This window comes from Oncorhynchus mykiss, chromosome 20 (assembly GCF_013265735.2).
Source record: "Oncorhynchus mykiss isolate Arlee chromosome 20, USDA_OmykA_1.1, whole genome shotgun sequence".
Taxonomy (NCBI): Eukaryota; Metazoa; Chordata; class Actinopteri; order Salmoniformes; family Salmonidae; genus Oncorhynchus; species Oncorhynchus mykiss.
The window spans coordinates 5,161,377-5,181,252 of NC_048584.1; the positions used below are offsets into that span (position 1 = coordinate 5,161,377).

General features: G+C 40.8%; 1 protein-coding gene across 3 annotated transcripts; it reads right to left on the minus strand.

Annotated features, from left to right (window-relative positions):
* Positions 1-211: 211 nt before the first annotated feature.
* On the minus strand, positions 212-15,481 carry LOC110499577 (peptide Y-like). Of its 3 annotated transcripts, none has more exons than XM_021576712.2 (4): positions 15,392-15,470; positions 11,172-11,359; positions 1,975-2,055; positions 212-509 (listed from the first exon to the last, which is right to left on the minus strand). In XM_021576712.2, exons 2-4 carry the CDS (start codon positions 11,357-11,359, stop codon positions 500-502), a joined length of 279 nt encoding a protein of 92 aa, XP_021432387.1. In that variant the 5' UTR covers positions 15,392-15,470; the 3' UTR covers positions 212-499. The 3 variants fall into 3 exon arrangements, with proteins under 3 accessions (XP_021432387.1, XP_021432386.1, XP_021432385.1); XM_021576711.2 differs by having other exon boundaries at positions 217-514; positions 15,402-15,481; XM_021576710.2 differs by having other exon boundaries at positions 219-514.
* Between the last annotated feature and the right edge of the window lie 4,395 nt (positions 15,482-19,876).

A 19,876-nucleotide genomic window follows, 5' to 3' on the forward strand; every position in this document is an offset into this window, starting at 1 on the left:
CCTGCAGCATGGTCAGTAGACTATGTTGTCTAATGCCTAAATTGTCACATAACTCAAATGGCAAATGAGGCAGAGATAGAAAATTGTTAGAGTAACTGAATTCTCTTGTAATATACTGTCACCTATTGGTATGAATATGTAACATATACTGTTAGAAGATGGTACTCTTATAACAACAGGCCTGAAGTGCTTGTGGTCTAGGATCATTTATTTCCAATCATGGCTTGTGAACCGAAAGGTCAACTAAAACTAACTGTAACCAGATGTATTATTACACATTAATTTCTTTATTATTCATTATTTAATTTAATAACACATTATTTACAGGATGAGAGAGAGAGAGACAGAGAGAGAGAGAGGCATGCGTGTCGGACAGAAGTAGTGGGCCACACAGTCCAGTGAAGGCTTCCAGTTGAGCAGCCTGTTTGAGTTGTTGTTAGGCCCACCATTTAAGTGGAACAGCAGAGCAGCACACCAGAGGTACGATATTTACCATAGATCACTGCCATCTGAACTGAAAGAAAAAGACACAAAAAGTCAGTACCTCAAACTCACTAAACTACAGTGATCAAACTTAGATATTGCTATTCATTGTTGGCACTACTTTTTGGAATATCATAATGGATTGGGTTAATTCCACAAATTAAATTCTAATTCAATTACCTCTCCCCGTAAATTCAATTTAATTCAAATTCCAGATCAGTCATTGAATTCAGAGATAATTCAATTCCTTTCAATTCCAATGTTAGGTAGATTCCAATAAGTCAATTCCCAATTCAATATTATCCCCACCAATTCCACAAATTCTAATTCAATTCCCATGGGCTTTCAGGATAGGCACTTTTCAGACAGTTATACTGGAAATGTAGAAATACAAGTTTAAATAATTTAAAACAAGGACGGGCAACTGGCGGGGGTCTCAACTTACTCTTGGGAGTGAAAATAGTACAATACACAGGTACCAGGGGCAATTTTTACATTTGGTTGTGCATCAAACAGATGCACACATCTGTCGTTCTGCCCCTGAACAGGCAGTTAACCCAATGTTCCTAGGCCGTCATTGAAAATAAGAATTTGTTCTTAACTGGCTTGCATAGTTAAATTAAGGTAAGGGGGGGTTCCAACAAAATGTAGTTTAGGGGCCCTAAAAGGCTAGGGCTGGCTTTGACTGCATGTGTGGGTATGCAGACCCTGTAAGGGCCGATGCTGGAGGTAAGAAGCAGGTACGGGGAGTCAACATTTAATAAGGAACAGACATGAAACAAGACAGGAACAGCAAAACAACGACGATTGACAATCAATGCTGAAGCGGGGAACAGAGCAGGGGAACAGACAGATATAGGGGAGGTAATGACAGAGGTGATTGAGTCCAGGTGAGTCCAATAATTGCTGATGAGCGTGACGAGGGAAGGCATAGGTGTGCGTAATGATGGTGGCAGGAGTGCGTAATGCTGGGGAGCCTGTCACCCAGGAGCGCCAGGGGGGAAGAGTGGGAGCAGGCGTGACAGACCCATGAACCACTGCGTCTCCTTATGTGTTCAGATTTTTTTGTGGCCCCCACCCCAATCAAAGTTGCCGATCCCTGATTTAAAACAAATCCTGCTGCCAATGTTTTATGCTAAGTGCATTAATTTCACTGCCAGGGAAATGCACAAATGCTGATTTCCAAATAAATTCCAAAGATTAAATGTTTTTCCAATTCCAATTCAACTCCAATTCAAACAGTCCAAACAGTCTAATTCCACTTCGATTACAATTCCAAAACTTGAAGATTGTTGAATTTCGAATTGAATTCAATGTAAATTCTCCACGTCATGAGTGAATTCAAGAAATGAATTGGAATTTCAAATTAAATTGGAATTGCCCCCAACCCTGTGGGTCATGTTGATATATTCAATGTATGAGTATATTGGAACACATCGGAGACGCAGTTATTTTGAATAACCATGTCCCCCAATCTCTTCATTCTCTCACCGTGCTGTTAAGTCGCCTTCTGACTCGTCTCCAAACAGCAACCACGCCATAGCTGACTCAGGGGAAGACCTCTTCCCATACCTAGTGGACACAGAGAGGCCATCACTGTTGCTGTATGTCACCAAGAGATATACATTGCTTGCTGGAGTGTGCTGACAGGGGTCCTACGAACATATCATGTCCCCTTGTGGCCATGATTCATCTTTCCGAGATCCCTTGTGTCCTATCTCCTCACCTTCTTCTCAACCGTATCGGAGGAGAAGATCCAAGGTCCTTCCCCTCGGACCTCCCTCTCACTTACATTTTGAGAAGAAGGCGAAGAGAGAGGATGCTAGGAAGCGAGGAAAGATTAATTTGAGAAAGAGTAAAAGTGTCAAGAAAGGAGACATTCTAAGTGCTTATACCCTACTCGGTGTACTCACTAATCACTAATGCCCTTTTAATTTCCAGAGGCAAGATCACATATTTCTCATAGCTCCAAACGAGGAGAGATTTCCAATGTCCAATGCTCAGTAAGGCTAGCAATCCTCAGCTCCACAGGCAGCACCAAGTCTTTTAAAATATCTTTACTGAAATCAATGCCTGGCCATTGTGGAGTGATTCTCCCTTTGTGTGAGAACAGAGGGGCTGAACTGCATGGCACACAGCCATTGCAGTGCATTGACAGCTCCAACCCTTTTAATGATAGACCCTGCAGTTTTTAGACGTTTAATAGGAGACTGGTTCAGGTTCCCTCAAACTCTACACGCCTACATGAAATCTCTCTCTGAGCAACAGACATACCTGCACAGATACATACGCACAGATGCACAAGCAGTCACTCATATGCACACACAGATGGAGACTCCACATGCATGCATGGACACACATACACACACACGCGCGCGCACACACACACACATATATAAATGTGGTATAATTGTGGTAAGCATTCGAATGACACATTTCCTGAACAAATTCAGTGATATCTGCTAACCAGACGTGTCGACCTCTCATTAAGCGATGGTCTTGTATTGCTAAAGAATTCAGATGGTTAGTCATTCATTGTTGATATATACTGTTGACGCATGTTTCTGAGGACTTTTTATTGTCGACAGTGACAAAAATGTCAGTTGTGTGTGCATAGAAATGTAAGTTGCAGGGGGGCTTTTACTGGGGGTTTTGATAAGATTCAGCCATATGTTCTACTGTTAGTATTTTGTTAATGTTATTAGTATTCTTTAAAGTTACAGTTGCCAATGCTGCTTTGTGTATTGTTTATCATATGCAGCAGTGACCTGTTTTGCATGTTATTTTGGCATTAATACGTGTCACATATCAGTTTGCAATGTAAATAAAAAAATACAAATGGTTGAGTTAATAAAGCCTCCATACAAACATGGTCTCTTTTTTGTTTTGTTGAGTAAGGCAGGTCCAAAATGTCGGTGTTTCAGTCTAGCTCAGTGCTTTCTGTGGTGGAGGGGCAGCCAGCGGAAAATACAGAGCGTAAGGGTTCTCTAGTTGCGCCGTGATTGGCTCAGTGTTCTTTCACTCGTGGGGACACTACATCACTGCCAAATCTAATGGTAGAGCTGGAAAATTCAAGCCCCTTGGGTGATGCCATAGAGTTACATTAGAAGTGCCCATCCAAGACGGCTCAAGGTCATTGGCCACAGATAAAATTACGTCAAATCACGTTATATGTATAGTAACTTTGATTGGACTAATTATGTCAACCTTATAATTACAAAATCTTAGCCAGCAGTCATCTACATTAATCAAGTCAACAATCTACTGGCAAATCCTTTTTAATCCTTGTCATATGAAGAGAAAAAACGATAAGAAATTATAGATAAAACGTATTGGTGCTCATTGGCCATTGTACATAAACATTACACAACAGGTTGGAAATCGCAAATTCAACAATGAGTGGTTTGGAAGGAATCAGTGGCTTAATGCAAGCATTGCAAAGCCATCACTACTCTGCTATTCAGTGGAGTGGGTGTGTGGTCCCAATTCTCGGTTTAAGGTTCTCATTCCCAAGCTTAAAACTATAAACATTCAACACTGGCCATGCTGTCAATCCAGCATGAATTCTGCCACGCTCAAAACAACTGTTAACTCAGAACTGTGAAATTTGACTTCAGTGATTTCAGGATAATTGGGAACTCAGGTAAAAACGAGCACCGACTGTGAAAAGATGTTTTGAACGGTCATCCAACTCGGAATTGTACGTATGGAACTTAGGCCTGTTTCTAGAGCTACAACCTGAAGATCACTGAAATCATCATGATTCAATCTTGTTTTTTTCCAGAATTCCCAGTTGTCTTGAAAGCACCATAAATCCAGAGAATGCCAGACTTTGATGACAAAATTTGCCCACAAGAAGGACCGCTGAACCACCTTCCCGTTCAAGTGAGCACAGAACAACAAGTTGAGTCGAAAAATGTAATGTATGCTGCTGCATAAATGACGTAATATGCAAGGAAGATATGTATATTGTAGCTAAGAAAAAAATACAAAGTGTATGTTGTGTAGTAAGCTGTTAGTAGCTAATGTGCCTCACCCTAATAATTTGGACTATTTTCCCCTCTTAATTTTGCCTACTGTTCTGACTTGGACATGTAGCAAAATAGTCTGTTTTAGAGAAATGTAATCATTGAATATTGTAAGAGCTTTCATTGTCTGCTTATATGCCCCCTTTATTTATCCAACAGTTCTGACTTGGTGTACAGAGAGAACACTGTAAGAACAGCCCATGTTCTGAATTCTGTCACTGTACATTTCAAAAGTGCTGAACAAATAGTTACATTGACTATGTCCATCCTAGCTCGTTCATTAATGTCTTAATTGAAATTACGGGTTGCCTCTTATCCGTTTGTCGTCCCCTTATGCTACAGTTCCTACATCTCAATTGTCAGTAGAAAGCATATTTGTTTAAGCAAGTCAGCCATATCAGCTCTGTTTTTTTAAAGGCAGTAAATGAGGCTGAATGAACTGTTTCACTGCCAGACTAGGCTCTGCTGATAGCCAGCTGTAGCAGTGGTAAGGTGTTGGGACTGCTGTTGGTACAGCTTCATGTAGGCCCTAACAGTTTGTGGGCACAGTTTGTCACCATTATAGTGCAATTAATGTATTGTTTAGCATGCATCCTCCCCACAAAAAAAAAATGTGGATTTGCCCCACCAAGATTTACATGCTAAAATCTCCACTGATTGTATGCAGCATTATTCCGTACTGCCATAAGTGTTATTGCATTGGTTGCAAAAGTACTTTTGCAGAAGTGGTTTATTTGTTCTATTGTTAAACATCGTCTTTTGCATGCACACGCTACCACAGCGTTTTCCATAGTGCCCTTTATTAAGGTGTTTTTGTCTGCCATTGGCGAGCTTCTAGAGACATCCCAGACAGCTCTTGGAGCTTGCTCATGCGCAGAGTAAATTACGACCCTGTGGTACCAGGACAGCTCTGATGAGGCCTCAGCCTGGCAGATTCTGGAAATCTTGACACTTTGTCAAACCAAGTACTTGGTTTCTCTCTCTCTCTACAAGAGGTGAATGTTTCTGTTTATATTGATGCTGATAGTTATATAACTCTTAATTCTTAATACTGTTTAGTATGTGTTATATCTTTGTCTTGTAGAACCACAACAATAAGATTCCAAGTCATTCGGATTACTAAAATCGTATAAATATCCAGCTGTTTGTGTGTGTGTGGCGGTGACTATTAAGAGTACAGCAATGTACTGGGCAGAACCAAACCAATCAGCTACAAGTATATAGCGGGTGAGGGCATTCACATTGACCACTCAGACGGGTGAGGGCATACCAGCCAATCGTTTTTACGTGGTACTTCTAGATGGATTTACTGACTAACAGTTTTTACATGGTCCGTCATTTTTCCGGATTTAGTGACCAATAGTTTTCACAGCTGTACTGAGAGACAGGGGCAATTCCTGTTGAGCTTTCCTCTTGCCCCAAGACACAGAGACAGGACATGCACTTAAGTTAATGCCTACTTTTGTTCTATCCAACACACCAGTCATTGGAGATTACACATGCACTGTACAGCAGCGCATCATTGCCTACAGCAGTCTTGCCCTTACAACCCAGGTTGAGGGAATAATGATAGCAACTCATTATAGATCAGTATAATGAAGCCAGACCAGATCAGGTATATTTGCCGGTAACAGCACATCTCCATTACACAGACCAAGGTCTCAGTGGAGCCATTATAGGTCTCTATCGCTGAACGCAAGGTAGGTCAGTGATGGAGCAAAACCAGGCTCCTTTCCTTTCCATACCATCATTATTTTTAATAACTACACTCTGCGATCTCCAAATACTAATCTCTCTGCTGCATATGTGGCTTTCCAAAACTGGAATTAAGTTATGTTATCACAGTGTTCAGAACAACAGGCTGGTCGGAGAGCCAAGACATCATTATCCTCAGGCTTAGTTCAAATATCCTCTATAGAAAATGTTGTTGTCATACGCACATCTTTAAAAACTTAGGTGCTGGGCTAATAAATAACATTTGTAAAGAATCATAATGAATCACAGAGGTACATATGGTCATAAACGATTATAATCAAAAGAGTAAAACCCACAAATTCAGATATACAAAAAGTTCCATATCAGATTATGCATATTGTTTATGAGTTGGCACCACATATTTATGAACAGCTGTGCCTGGTGTCCTTTGTAGTGTGCTATCTCATGAACTGATATGATGTATTCAGGTGAGAGGACACCTGGGGCACTTGATTCGTGACTTGCCCTTCGTGCCCGCTCCCATACCCTATAATTTTGTATTTCTTTGTGACTCGTTTGTATATAGGTAGAGCAGACAAGCCACATGCCTGATTGGCAGATGACTGGCAACCCTGATTAGAAGCACCTACTGCTCATCGGTTGTTCTCTACAAATGCTGTTTTGAATTCAAATACAATTGTACCTACACACTGAAGAAGGCTGTAATGCCGAAACCTCTGTGCAAACTATCCCTGATGCAATTAAAATAATTTAAGTATGCTTTATGCAACATCTTTTTGAGTGCGAACCCATTACACCTTTCTGTTCATAAAGGATTATAAAGTGCCTTCGGAAAGTATTCAGACCCCATTAACTTTTTCCACATTTGGTTAGATAAATATGACATTTACATAAGTACAGTACTTTGTTGAAGCACCTTTGGCAGCAATTACAGCCTTGAGTCTTCTTGGGTATGACGCTACAAGCTTGGCACACCTGTATCTGGGGAATTTCTCCCATTCTTCTCTGTAGATCCTCTCAAGATCTGTCAGGTTGGACAAGGAGTGTTGCTGCACAGCTATTTTCAAGTTTCTCCAGAGATGTTCGATCAGGTTTAATGCTGGGCTCTGGCTGGGCCACTCATGGACATTCAGAGACTTCAGAGACATTCGAGACAACTTCTGCGTTGTCTTGGCTGTGTGCTTAGGGTCATTGTCCTGTTGGAAGGTGAACCTTCGCCCCAGTCTGAGCTGGCTGGAGTGTTTATGGACATATTCAATCTCTCCATATCCCAGTCTGCTGTCCCCATGCTTCAAGATGTCCACCATTGTTCCTGTACCCAAAAAATCAAAGGGGACTGAACAAAACGACTATCGCCCCGTAGCACTCACTTCTGTCATCATGAAGTGCTTTGAGGGACTAGTTAAGGATCATATCACCTATACCTTACCTGACACCCTAGACCCACTTCAATTTGCTTACCACACCAATAGATCCACAGACGATGCAATCACCATCGTACTGCACACTGCCCTAACCCATCTGGACAAGAGGAATACCTATGTAAGAATGCTGTTTACTTCTTGGTGACAGGGGGCAGTATTTTCACGTCCGGATGAAATGCATGCCCAAATTCAACTGCCTGCTACTCATCCCCAGAATATAAGATATGCATATTATTAGTAGATTTTGATAGAAAACACTCTGAAGTTTTTAAAACTGTTTGAATCATGTCTGTGAGTATAACAGAACTTATTTAGCAGGCGAAACCCAGAGGACAAACCATTCAGACCATTTTGGGGGGTGTCACTCTCTTTTCAATGTGTTTCATTGGGAATCCAGATTTCTAAGGGACCTTCTTGCAATTCCTACCGCTTCCACTGGATGTCACCAGTCTTTAGAAATTGGTTGAGGTTATTCCTTTGTGTAATGAAGATGTAGCACTGTTCAGAACGAGGGTCACTTGTAGTGTACTGTTAGATAGAGGCACGTGACCAGAAAGCTAGCTACAGTTTGTTTTCCTCCTGTATTGAACACAGATCATCCCGTCTTCAATTTGATCTATTATTTACGTAAAAAAAATACCTAAAGTTTTATTACAAAAGTAGTTTGAAATGTTTAGGCAAAGTTTACAGGTAACTTTTGAGATATTTTGTAGTCACGTTACGCAAGTTGGAACCGGTGTTTTTCTGGATCAAACGCGCCAAATAAATTGACATTTTGGATATATATTGACGGATTTAATCGAACAAAATTACCATTTGTGACGTTTATGGGACATATTGGAGTGCCAACAAAAGAAGCTCCTCAAAGGTAAGGCGTGAATTATATTTTTATTTCTATGTTTCTCTCTTTGTTTACTATGGTGCTATCCTCAGATAATAGCATTGTTTGCTTTCGCCGAAAAGCCTTTTTGAAATCTGACATGTTGGCTGGATTCGCAACAAGTCTAGCTTTAATTTGCTATCTTGCATGTGTGATTTAATGAAAGTTAAATTTTTATAGTAATTTATTTGAATTTGGCACCCTGCATTTTCCCTGGCTTTTGGCCAGGTGGGACATATCCCAGAGAGGTTAACTGACTATAGCTCAGCATTTAACACATAGTACCCTCCAAGCGCATCATTAAGCTTGAGGCCCCGGGTCTGAACCCCGCCCTGTGCAACTGGGTCCTGGACTTCCTGACGGGCAGCATCCCTGGTGGTGAAGGTAGGAAAAAACACCTCCATTTCATTGATCCTCAACACTGGGGTCCCACAAGAATGAGTGCTCAGCCCCCTCCTGTACTCACTGTTCACCCATGACTGCGTGTCCATGCACGCCTCCATCTCAATCATCAAGTTTGCAGACGACACAACCTGATTACCGACGAGACAGCCTACAGGGAGGAGGTGAGGGCCCTGGGAGTGTGGTGCCAGGAAACTAACCTCTCACCCAGAGTAAACAAAACAAAGGAGCTGATCGTGGACTTCAGGAAACAGCAGAGGGAGCACTCCCCTATCCACATAGATGGGACCACAGTGGAGAAGGTAGAAAGCTTCAAATTCCTCGGCGTACACATCACTGACAAACTGAAATGGTCCACCCACAGAGAGAGTGTGGTGAAGAAGGCGCAACAGTGCCTCTTCAACCTCAGGAGGCTGAAGACATTTGGCTTGGCACCTAAAAACCTCACAAACTTTTACAGATGCCCAATTGAGAGCATCCTGTCAGGCTGTACCACCACCTGGTACAGCAACTGCACCACCCGCAACTGCAGGTCTCTCCAGAGCCCCAAGCATCACCGGGTGCAAACTACCTGTCCTCCAGGACACCTACAGCAAACGATGTCACAGGAAGGCCAAAAATATCATCAAGACCAACAACCACTCGCGCCACTGCCTGTTCAGCCCATTACCATCCAGGCAAGGTCAGTACAGGTGCATCAAAGCTGAGACCGAGAACCTGAAAAACAGCGTCAATCTAAAAGCCATCTGACTGTTAAATCGCCATCACTAGCACATTAGAGACTTGAAATCATTGGCCACTTTAATAATGTTTATATATTTTGCTTCTCATATGTATGTATTGTATTCTATCCTATTCTACTGTATCTTATATATGCCACTCTGACATTGCTCTCCCAAATATTGATATATTCTTAAATCAATTCCTTTACTTTAGATTTGTGTGTTTTGTTGTGAAATTGTTAGATATTACTTGTTAGATATTACTGCACTGTTAGAGCTAGAAACACAAGCATTTTGCTACACCTGCAATAACATATGCTAAACACGTGTATGTGACAAATACAATTTGATTTGATTTGATTTGAGTACTTTGGAGCAGGTTTTCGTCAAGGATCTCTCTGTACTTCGCTTTGTTGATCTTTCTCTCGATCCTGACTAGTCTCCCAGTCCCTGCTGCTGAAAAACATCCCCACAGCATGATGCTACTACCACCACGCTTCACCATAGGGATGGTGCCAGGTTTCCTCCAGAAGTGACCTGGCATTCAGACAAAAGAGTTCAATCTTGGTTTCATCAGACCACAAAATCTTGTTTCTCATGGTCTGAGAATCTTTAGGTGACTTTTGGCAAACTCCAAGCGGGCTGTCATGTGCCTTTTACTGAGGAGGGGCTTCCATCTGGCCACTCTACCATAAAGGCCTGATTAGTGGAGTGCTGCAGAGATGGTTGCCCTTCTGGAAGGTTCTCCCATCTCCACAGAGGCACTCTGGAGCTCTGTCAGAGTGACCATCAGGTCCTTAGTCACTGCCCTGACCAAGGCCCTTCTCCCCTTGTGGCTCAGTTTGGCCGGGCGTCCAGCTCTAGGAAGAGTCTTGGTGGTTCCAAATTTCTTCCATTTAAGAATGATGTGTTCTTAGGGATCTTCAATACTGGATAATTTTTTTGGTACCTCTCCCTAGATCTGTGCCTCGACACAATCATGTCTCGGCGCTCTACGAATGATCATATGGGCATGTATTCCAGCAGTTTCCAATGTCATCTTTTTTTACTGTTGCCTAGGTTTTAATTTGGACCAATTTGTATATAATTCTTTGACCATATGTACCTCTGTGATTAATTATGATTGACTATGCACAAAAGTGAATTATATATTTTGGGATGTGAGCACTCAGCCTGTTTGACCTGAGGAAGATCCGTTTCAATCTAAACATTGTCAATAAAGTTGCGAATTTGGAGCATAAACAGTGTGTGGGCCTTCCTGTTCATTATTAGTTAACATACCCCCCCCCCCCATAACTTCCCCTGTGACCTTGCCTATAGTGGTCATTTGACCTCTTAAGATTATCAGCAACATTTGATTGGAATTTATGGGGGGCATTTTTTTTGTGATTTTTTTTGTATTCAAATTGAATGAATGAACATGTAATCAATCTATTGGTTGTTAGTAGGAGCTTTACGCTTCCTGAAAACCCAATAGGCTGAAATGTTTGCTTTGTTAGAATGCTGACTCACTCACCTCTGTCTAGTAATAAGGTTTATGTAGTGTCGTAGCGCCGTGTTGTATCTGGCCCATTCCTCCGGAGGCGCGTTGTTGTCGGGGCTCACAGGCTTGGGCGGGTAGGCATCTGCGAAGGTGCCCAGACTAACCAGCACGCACACGAGGAGGGCTACGAGGATCACCCAGGGTCTCATTATGTTGGCCATCTGTAAATAAAGAATGTAGTCAAACATTTCCCTGAAAACAGCTGGACATAGTTTTGTTTAAGGTAAAGCTGTTGATGAGTAAGATTTTGTATTTTTGAATGGAGGATTCATTAGAGACGCGTTAGGTCTCGTGCTCGGTCTATGGTGCCGAAATGTGTGCCAAAAGTTGTTTACGAAATAAATAAATTGGTCTTCAACCTATTGATTTTACAGTGCTAGGGAACATTCTGGAAGTGTTAAGTAATGATAATGAAGAATCGCTTTTGTACTCTAACATTCGGACATGCTACTGCAATTGGTCGTTCTTGAATTGCGGTGGCAGTTGCGTTCCTTGCCTTTGCAATCATGAAAAACACTTTCAAATGACAAACAGTTACACATGTATGTTTTTGTTTATATTGAAGTGTTTATGATGTGTCCCTAAGTGTTATGTAATTGGTGTTACCACTTTGAAAATTACTCATTACAAAGGATACACAAGGACCTTGAGCATTCCCTCCAGTGGCAAACCGTTTTTGGGGAGTGGTCTTTATTAATAAAAATGATTAACTAATCACACCCTTTTAGTATGTCCTAAATTGTAGGATTCCATTGATCATGTAGTGTGTCTAAATGTTACTAAGGGTTAAAGGGTTAATACATTACCCTATATTTGGGCATTTGTTGCCTCCATTTAAGAAAATCCTCAATTATCAAAAATATGTCATAGGTGTTATCATCATTGGTGTTACTACTCCTAGGGTGAAGTCAGCATTAGTGGGACACTTTTTGGTGAATCACTATGTATAAAATCGAAATCAACCTACCCTACTCAACGAATGTTTATTTCAATGAATGTTTATGATGAAACAAGTTGATAGTTCATTATTTGGTGGATGCTACAATCGCTAAAACAACATCAGACCCATACCTTTGCTAAAGTGTGTCTTTCAGTTGTAGTGGGACACTTTAGTAGATGTTTTATTTAACGAGGCAAGTCAGTTAAGAACAAATTCTTATTTACAATAACAGCCTAGGAACAGTGGGTTAACTGCCTTGTTCAGGGGCAGAATGACAGATCTTTACCTTGTCAGCTCGGGGATTCAATCCGGCAACCTTTCAGGTTACTGGCCCAGCGCTCTCACCACTAGGCTACCAGCGGCCTAGTAGATGAAGTAGAGAACACTTTGCAGGGGCTTATAGATAACACACTCTCCATGCCCTTGCAAAAGTGATGTTGGGACATTCCCAAGCTCTCCGTGAAACTCTAACTAAAGCACTCTGGAGTCCGCACAGCTTTGACTTGATCCTGAAGCAACTCTATTATTCCCCAAATGTTGTCCACTTTCATAAACGTAGCCTCTTTTCTATCCTTACTTTCTTACATGCCATTGTCCTTTGTTTCCTTTCTTCCCTACCCGTTATTTTTCTTGTATTCCTTCCAATGTTATATTATTGTTATATTATGCTGTTTATGTGCTATATAGTGTCTAGAATACATTTTAAGTTGTTATAAACTGCTACAACAGCATATTTTAAAGGCCTAGTGCAGTCAAACAACTGATTTTTTCTGTGTTTTATGTACAGTGAGTGTACTAAACATTAAGTACACCTGCTCTTTCCATGACATAGACTGACCAGGTGAATCCAGCTGAAAACTATGATGACTTATTGATGTCACTTGTTCAATCCACTTGAATCAGTCTAAATAAAGGGGAGGAGACAGGTAAAAGAAATATTTTTAAGTCTTGAGACAATTGAGATTGTGTATGTGTGCTATTCAGAGGGTGAATGGGCAAGACACAAGATGTAAGTGCCTTTGAACGGGTATGGTAGTAGGTGCCAGGTGCACCGGGCTAATGGGTTTTTCACGCGCAACTGTGTATCAAGAAAGGTCCACCACCCAATGGACATCCAGACAACTTGACACAACTGTGGGAAGCATTGGAGTCATCATGGGCCAGCATCCCTGTGGAATGCTTTCGACGCCTTGTAGAGTCCATGCCAATGATTTGAGGCTGTTCTGAGAGCAAAAGGGGGAGGAGCAACTGTATATTAGGAAGTTCCTAATGTTTGGTATACTCAGTGTGTATCTCCACTCTACGAGGTTGGAATAATGCTGTGAAAACTAAGACGATGCACTTTTAGTGTAAGAGTTGTATGAAAAGGCCGCCTGAAATTTCTGCCTGTTTTAGTGGGTTGGAGTTTTAGACTTCCGTGGTGACATCACCATGCAATAAATGAGTTAATAGACCAATAAGTCGTTAACATTAAAACGTCACAATAGGGTGCAGAGCGTTCGATTTGCCTGCAGGGGGGCAAGGAGACTTGCAGCTCGGGTAAAACCATTGACAACTGCGTGCCGTTATCAAGGGATTTTTAAATAAGTGTTAACTATTTGGTTGTAATATCATCCCCTCTTGAAGAGCATTGTCAAAACTAAAATGTGTAGATTATTCCATGCAAAACAATTGCACATATTTAGCTCTATCATCAGAGTTATAGGCCTACAGCCAGTAACTGCATGCCTTTCATGATCAGTAAACATAATGTAATCATGATCATGATAATGTCATTTCTGTCAATATTGGCCACTATTAATTGCATATTTGAGTGATATAAAAGTGAACTATACCTGACCAGTATCAGTGGTTTAAGGCTAATTTCCCATCCTTTGTGGGGTCTGCCTGTCAAGCATCAGTAGGGGCATTCGCCAATGTAACAGTCCTGTTACAATGCCTTCAGGAAGTATTCATACCCCTTAACTTACTCCAAATGTTATTTGTTTAATTATCTATAGTGGTGATGACAGTAGTCCGACTGACACCTTTACCAGGACGATGTCAAGCACTTTCCAAAAATGAAGCAAGCTAAGAGGCACATTGTTTGCTTTAGCAATCTAGCTACAAGCCAAATGGATCTGGCTAGCCTGACTTAACTGAAAATTTGCTGATTGCTGTAAAACTCTGATGATAGAGCTAAATGTGGAATAATCGGAAATGCTAGTTCTGACTATGCTCTTCAAGAGGTGACGATATTAAAACCAGGTAGTTATAATGTTTATTTAGAAATCCCTTGAAAACGGCATGGATTTGTCAATAGTTTTAGCGGAGCTGGGGTCTCCTTGCCCCACAGCAGCCGAATCAAACGCTATTGTGATGTTTTATTGATAAGCAAAATATAAGAGAGTTCCAAACCTTTCTGCCAATTACAGCTCATTTTCACTTTTCTCCTCCCCACTTAGACCACTCCCACACAGTCTTAGCAATAGTCTTGCTTGAGAAATTTCCCTTTGCTAAGCTATTTTACGTTTATTTTTGACAATTTTAATTGAAAACAATCACAGTAAGGTACTTCATTGTTAGAAATCATACGATATTGAGACAAAAACGGCTGCATTGGACATTTCATGTATTTTTGAATATCTAAAGGAAATTGCATTTATATTGATTAACAGATGTTTTGTGCACAGTACACATTTAGCAGAAAACCAATAGCATGTGTTGTGATTGGGTTGCAAAATGACCATAGTGCAAACAGAATGCCCCACTACACCTGTGGGATATATTACAAAGCAGGACCAAAGAGTTAGTCAGATAACTTGAAATGACTTTCAAAAAGTTTGAAAGATAAGCTTGAAATGGGCATGGTCTAACTGGCTCAAAAACCCCAAACTCTAAGTTTAGCTTTCTTAATGAAACTGGAAATCAAGTTATTTCTGGTTGTTTATCAAAATTAGCTGGCAAATTCATTGATACTGCTTTGTAGTATATCACTCTCTCACTAATTCTGACTTCACTTTACTGGTGGCACAATGTTATCATAATGGTAAAATATCATCAAGCTGCCATGTTAATTGATTTACAATGGGAAGATACTCACATAGATATTATTTTATTTATTCAAATGTAGGCTAAGACTTTTTTCTCTTCTAAAATGCATTGCCCAAATGCTACCGCATTTCAAGAACGATCCAATTGCTAAAACTACCACAACAATCAAAACCTCCCAAACTCAGCCTTACATTGATAGTCTCAGAAAGCAAAAACTCACTTTTACTCACTTCGCGGGAGGCTTGCTTCACCGGTTTTCACTTAGTTCTTGTTGTGCGTCTTGTTTTTAATTCCCAAATCCCGAAGGTTTATATAGGCAAGGCTATGTGATGCGCGCGCCATGAGATACAAGTAGGAGCATCCAATGAAAACCACACCCCTATTCTTTTTTAACAATAGTCATTGGCCAGCTGGTGATCATAGTGTTGCGTAACAAATGTTTATGACAAAATGACTGTATCAATAACGTGCAATAAGGGTAAATACATGCATGTAATAACCAATGAAGAAGAAATGCATTCCTACAAATGTGGGAGAAACTGCCAGTTCTCAAAGATGATTTCACCATATATTTCGACCCTTTATTATAATAGTATTGGGCCACCACTACTCATGCTACCCATTTAAGGCCAAGTTGGTCTCTTGAGAGGAGCACACACATCGCATTCACTCTCGTTGTGTACTGAATACTAGTGTGTTTTCCCTACATTTGTGAATCATTGCGTTTGTGAGATAATACTTAATCTTTCACTAAATATGTAGATTCATTTTCCACTTCTGCACACAACTCCTGTAATGCAACACACTTTATTCCATTACTAAAAACTGCACGAAAATAAAAAGACTTCATTCCCCAATTGCAAAGTAGCTATAAAGCTCTAAGAGTAACACACCAATATAAATTAGGCCTATGTGTCTGACAGCAGTTATTAAGCCACATTTTTTATTCTATGCTGCTGGCCTTTTTTCTTATAGGCAACTATTATTATAGGCCAATAACTCGGGGGGAGTCGTGAGTCATGGCCTCTGGTTTGAGAAGTTTAGAACCACTGGTTAAAAGCAGTTTCTCTGGACCCCCCCAAAGGTCGTTCACCCCCCCCCCCCCTCCCTAAAATAAACATATATTCTGTCCGCCAGACAGCCACTCATAGAACAGTCAACAAAAAAATGTAAACTGAAAGAAAGTACAGACTACCGATCGCTGTCCACGGTGCTGAAATTGCGCAGGGTTCGCACAAGGTGCTTGAGTTGCTTAAAGTACTTGAATTCGGCTATTAGTATACCTTGAAAATCATACATTTTCTCAAGTTTCTACTTGGAAAGTACTTGAATTAAAATCATAGGAGAACAGAAAATGCTCAAAAATGTTAATATGAAAAATATTAGAAAAATGTACTAGTCTTGCGAACTCATTTTCCATGCAGACTACCGAGTTTAATTTCCTCGTGTTTCGCGTTCTGGTTGCCAGGCGAGCTCGCTCATTCCACACACACTGCCACTCAGTCAGGCAGGTACAGAACTGACTGACAAACGTCACATCTACACCTGAAATGCCAAGCAAATGTAGATTCAAACCTGCCTGCAGGATGTTGATGTTTATGAATGGGTTTTGCCATACCCAAACAGGGATGTAGTGGAGGGTAAACGCACCTTTTTATTTGTGAAATAGCGTTTACTCGTTTTTATTTAGTTAATTATCGTTTACGCACTTATTATTGCGTTCCAAGCAATGATCAACGCTCAGAAGGCTTCTTGATCTGGATTCTAATTAAGCAATAAGGCCCGAGGAGGTGTGGTATATAGCCAATATACCACGGCTAAGGGCTGTTCTTATGCACCACGCAACACGGAGTGCCTGGACACAGTCCTTAGCCGTGGTATATTGGCCATATATCACAAACCCCCGAGGTGCCTTATTGCTATTATAAACTGGTTATCCAACGTAATTAGAACAGTTTTGTCATACATGTGGTATACGGTCTGATCAGCATTCAGGGATCGAACCACCCAGTTTATAATCTTCAAATTATTCATGTACGCATGCACGTTATATTTGCCTGCTCCCCGGATTTGCCTTGTTAGCAGCGCCTTCATTCACCACTCTGTCATATGGGAAACTCTGCGTGTCAACAGACATCCCCCCCAAATAAAAAAAAAAACCTGACTCTCGGAGAATGAGCGTACAACTGATAAATAGATGCTGAAATTAAGATAGCTATAATCAAAAAGATGGGCTACTGTAAATTCTCACAACAAAATACATTTTCTTTACAGAGAGTAGTGAGACAGACAGTGATAAGTCAGGCTGCAATTACTTTTTTTTGCCTGAATTTAAAATGGATTACATTTAGATTTTGTATCTACATACACACAATACCCCATAATGTCAAAGTGGAATGAGGAAATCGGTCAATGTAAATATATTCAATAGGCCCTAATCTATGGATTTCACACGACTGGGAATACAGATATGCAACTGTTGGTCACAAATACCTTTAAAAAATGGGCCTCACAATGGCCCTCAGGATCTCGACAGTGTTTTTGTGCATTCAAATTGCCATTGATAAAATGCACTTGTGTTCGTTGTCCGTAGCTTATGCCTGCACATACCCTAACCATACCGCCACCACGGAGCACCCTGTTCACAACGTTGACATCAGCAAACCGCTCGCCCACACGACGCAGTACACATGGCCTGCAGTTGTGAGGTCGGTTGGACGTACTGACAAATTCTCTAAAACGGCGGCTTATGGTAGAGAAATTAACATAACATTCTCTGTCAACAGCTCTGGTGGACATTCCTGCAGTCAGCATGCCAATTGCACGCTCACTCAAAACTTGAGACATCTGTGGCATTGTGTTGTGTGACAAAACTGCACATTTTAGAGTGGCCTTTTATTGTCCCCCGCACAAGGTGCACCTGTGTAATGATCATGCCGTTTAATCAGCTTCTTGATATGCCACATCTGTCAAGTGGATGGATTATATTGGCAAAGGAGAAAGGCTCACTAACAGGGATGTAAACAAATGTGTGCACATCATTTGAGAGTAAGAAGCTTTTTGTGCATATGGAACATTTCTGGGATATTTAATTGCAGCTCATGAAATTTGGGACCAACACTTGGGTTTATATATTTCTTTCAGTGTAAACTGTATACCTTGAAAACGTGATTGCTCACATGCAAAACATTTTTCAGACTATATCAATAATGTACTAATGAAACAAAAGACAGTTTTTGGGTAGAATTTTACTTTAAATATTTGACACACTTTGACTTTAAGCTGTTGACATTAACAAGCAATTAAGCAGAGAAGTATATGAGAGCACCATAAAGCCTCCAAGTGGATTACACATTGATTACTTTGCTTTGGCCATTAAACAATCAATAATTGTCTAATATTTGAAACCCTTCCACTTTCAAACAGTCTGCAGACATTGAAAAGCAGTTTGTGTTTGTTTTACAAAACGATCTGTTCCTTAAAAATCAAAGCACAGAAGAGTAAGAATGAGCAGTTAAAAGTCCAAATGCTAAAGTATTCAATTTCTTACTCTCTCTTACCGTGATTGGCATGTATCTTTTTCTTGCACCCCTCACCTCTTGTCTATGGGATAACAGTAACAGTACAGAGCATATCCTGTTGTCTCAATCTACCTCTCTCTGTTTCCCCTGCTCCCAATAAAAGTCAATGACAAGAAACAACAGGTAGAAGACAAACTCATCTCAGAAGATAAACTGATCTCTGCCTCTATAGGTAAACATTCAGAAAGTAATGGCAGATAACGAAAAGGCAAACAGTTTAGGGTTTTTCATGGCTCATCGGGCCCAATAAACTCCCCCAGACAGGTCTCTGGCTAATGTACTCCAAGACAGCAGCAGATACAACTAATTTACAACTCAATTACAACTCATTCAGAACCACATTCTGGCTCAATGCCAACAGAATCTCACTGAGATTGCACTAGATTTGTGATGTTTCACATCTGTATCAGGCCTTGCCATATTTTCTTACTAACGATGTTGTTGTGCCCATTACTCAATTACAGGTTTAATTGTGCTGATGAACCTCTTTAGCAGTAGGGAACATTTTACATTTTCTGTACATAGACACTGAGTGAACAAAACATTTAGGACATCTGCTCTTTCCTTGACAGACTGACCAGGTGAATCCAGGTGAAAGCTATGATCCCTTATTGATATCACTTGTTAAATCCACTTGAATCAGTGTAAATGAAAGCTTAAAGAAGTATTTTAAGCTCTTTATTTATTTAACCTTTATTTAACATTTATTTAACTAGGCAAGTCAGTTAAGAACAAATTCTTATTTACAATGATGGCCTACCGAGGAACAGTGGGTTACCTGCTTGGTCAGGGGCAGAACGACAGACTTTTACCTTGTCAGTTTGGGGATTCAATCTAGCAACCTTTCAGTTACTGGCCTACCGCTCTAACCACTAGGCTACCTGCCGCCCCAAAATTGAGACATGGATTGTGTATGTGTGCCATTCAGAGGGTGAATGGCAAGACACAAGATTTAAGTGCCTTTGAATGGGGTATGGTAGTAGGTGCCAGGTGTACCAGTTTGTGTCAAGAATTGCAACGCTTCTGTGTGGTCCACCACCAAAAGGACATCTAGCCAACTTGACACAACTGTGCGGTGCATTGGAGTCAACTTGGGCCAGCATCACTGTGGAACGCTTTTGACG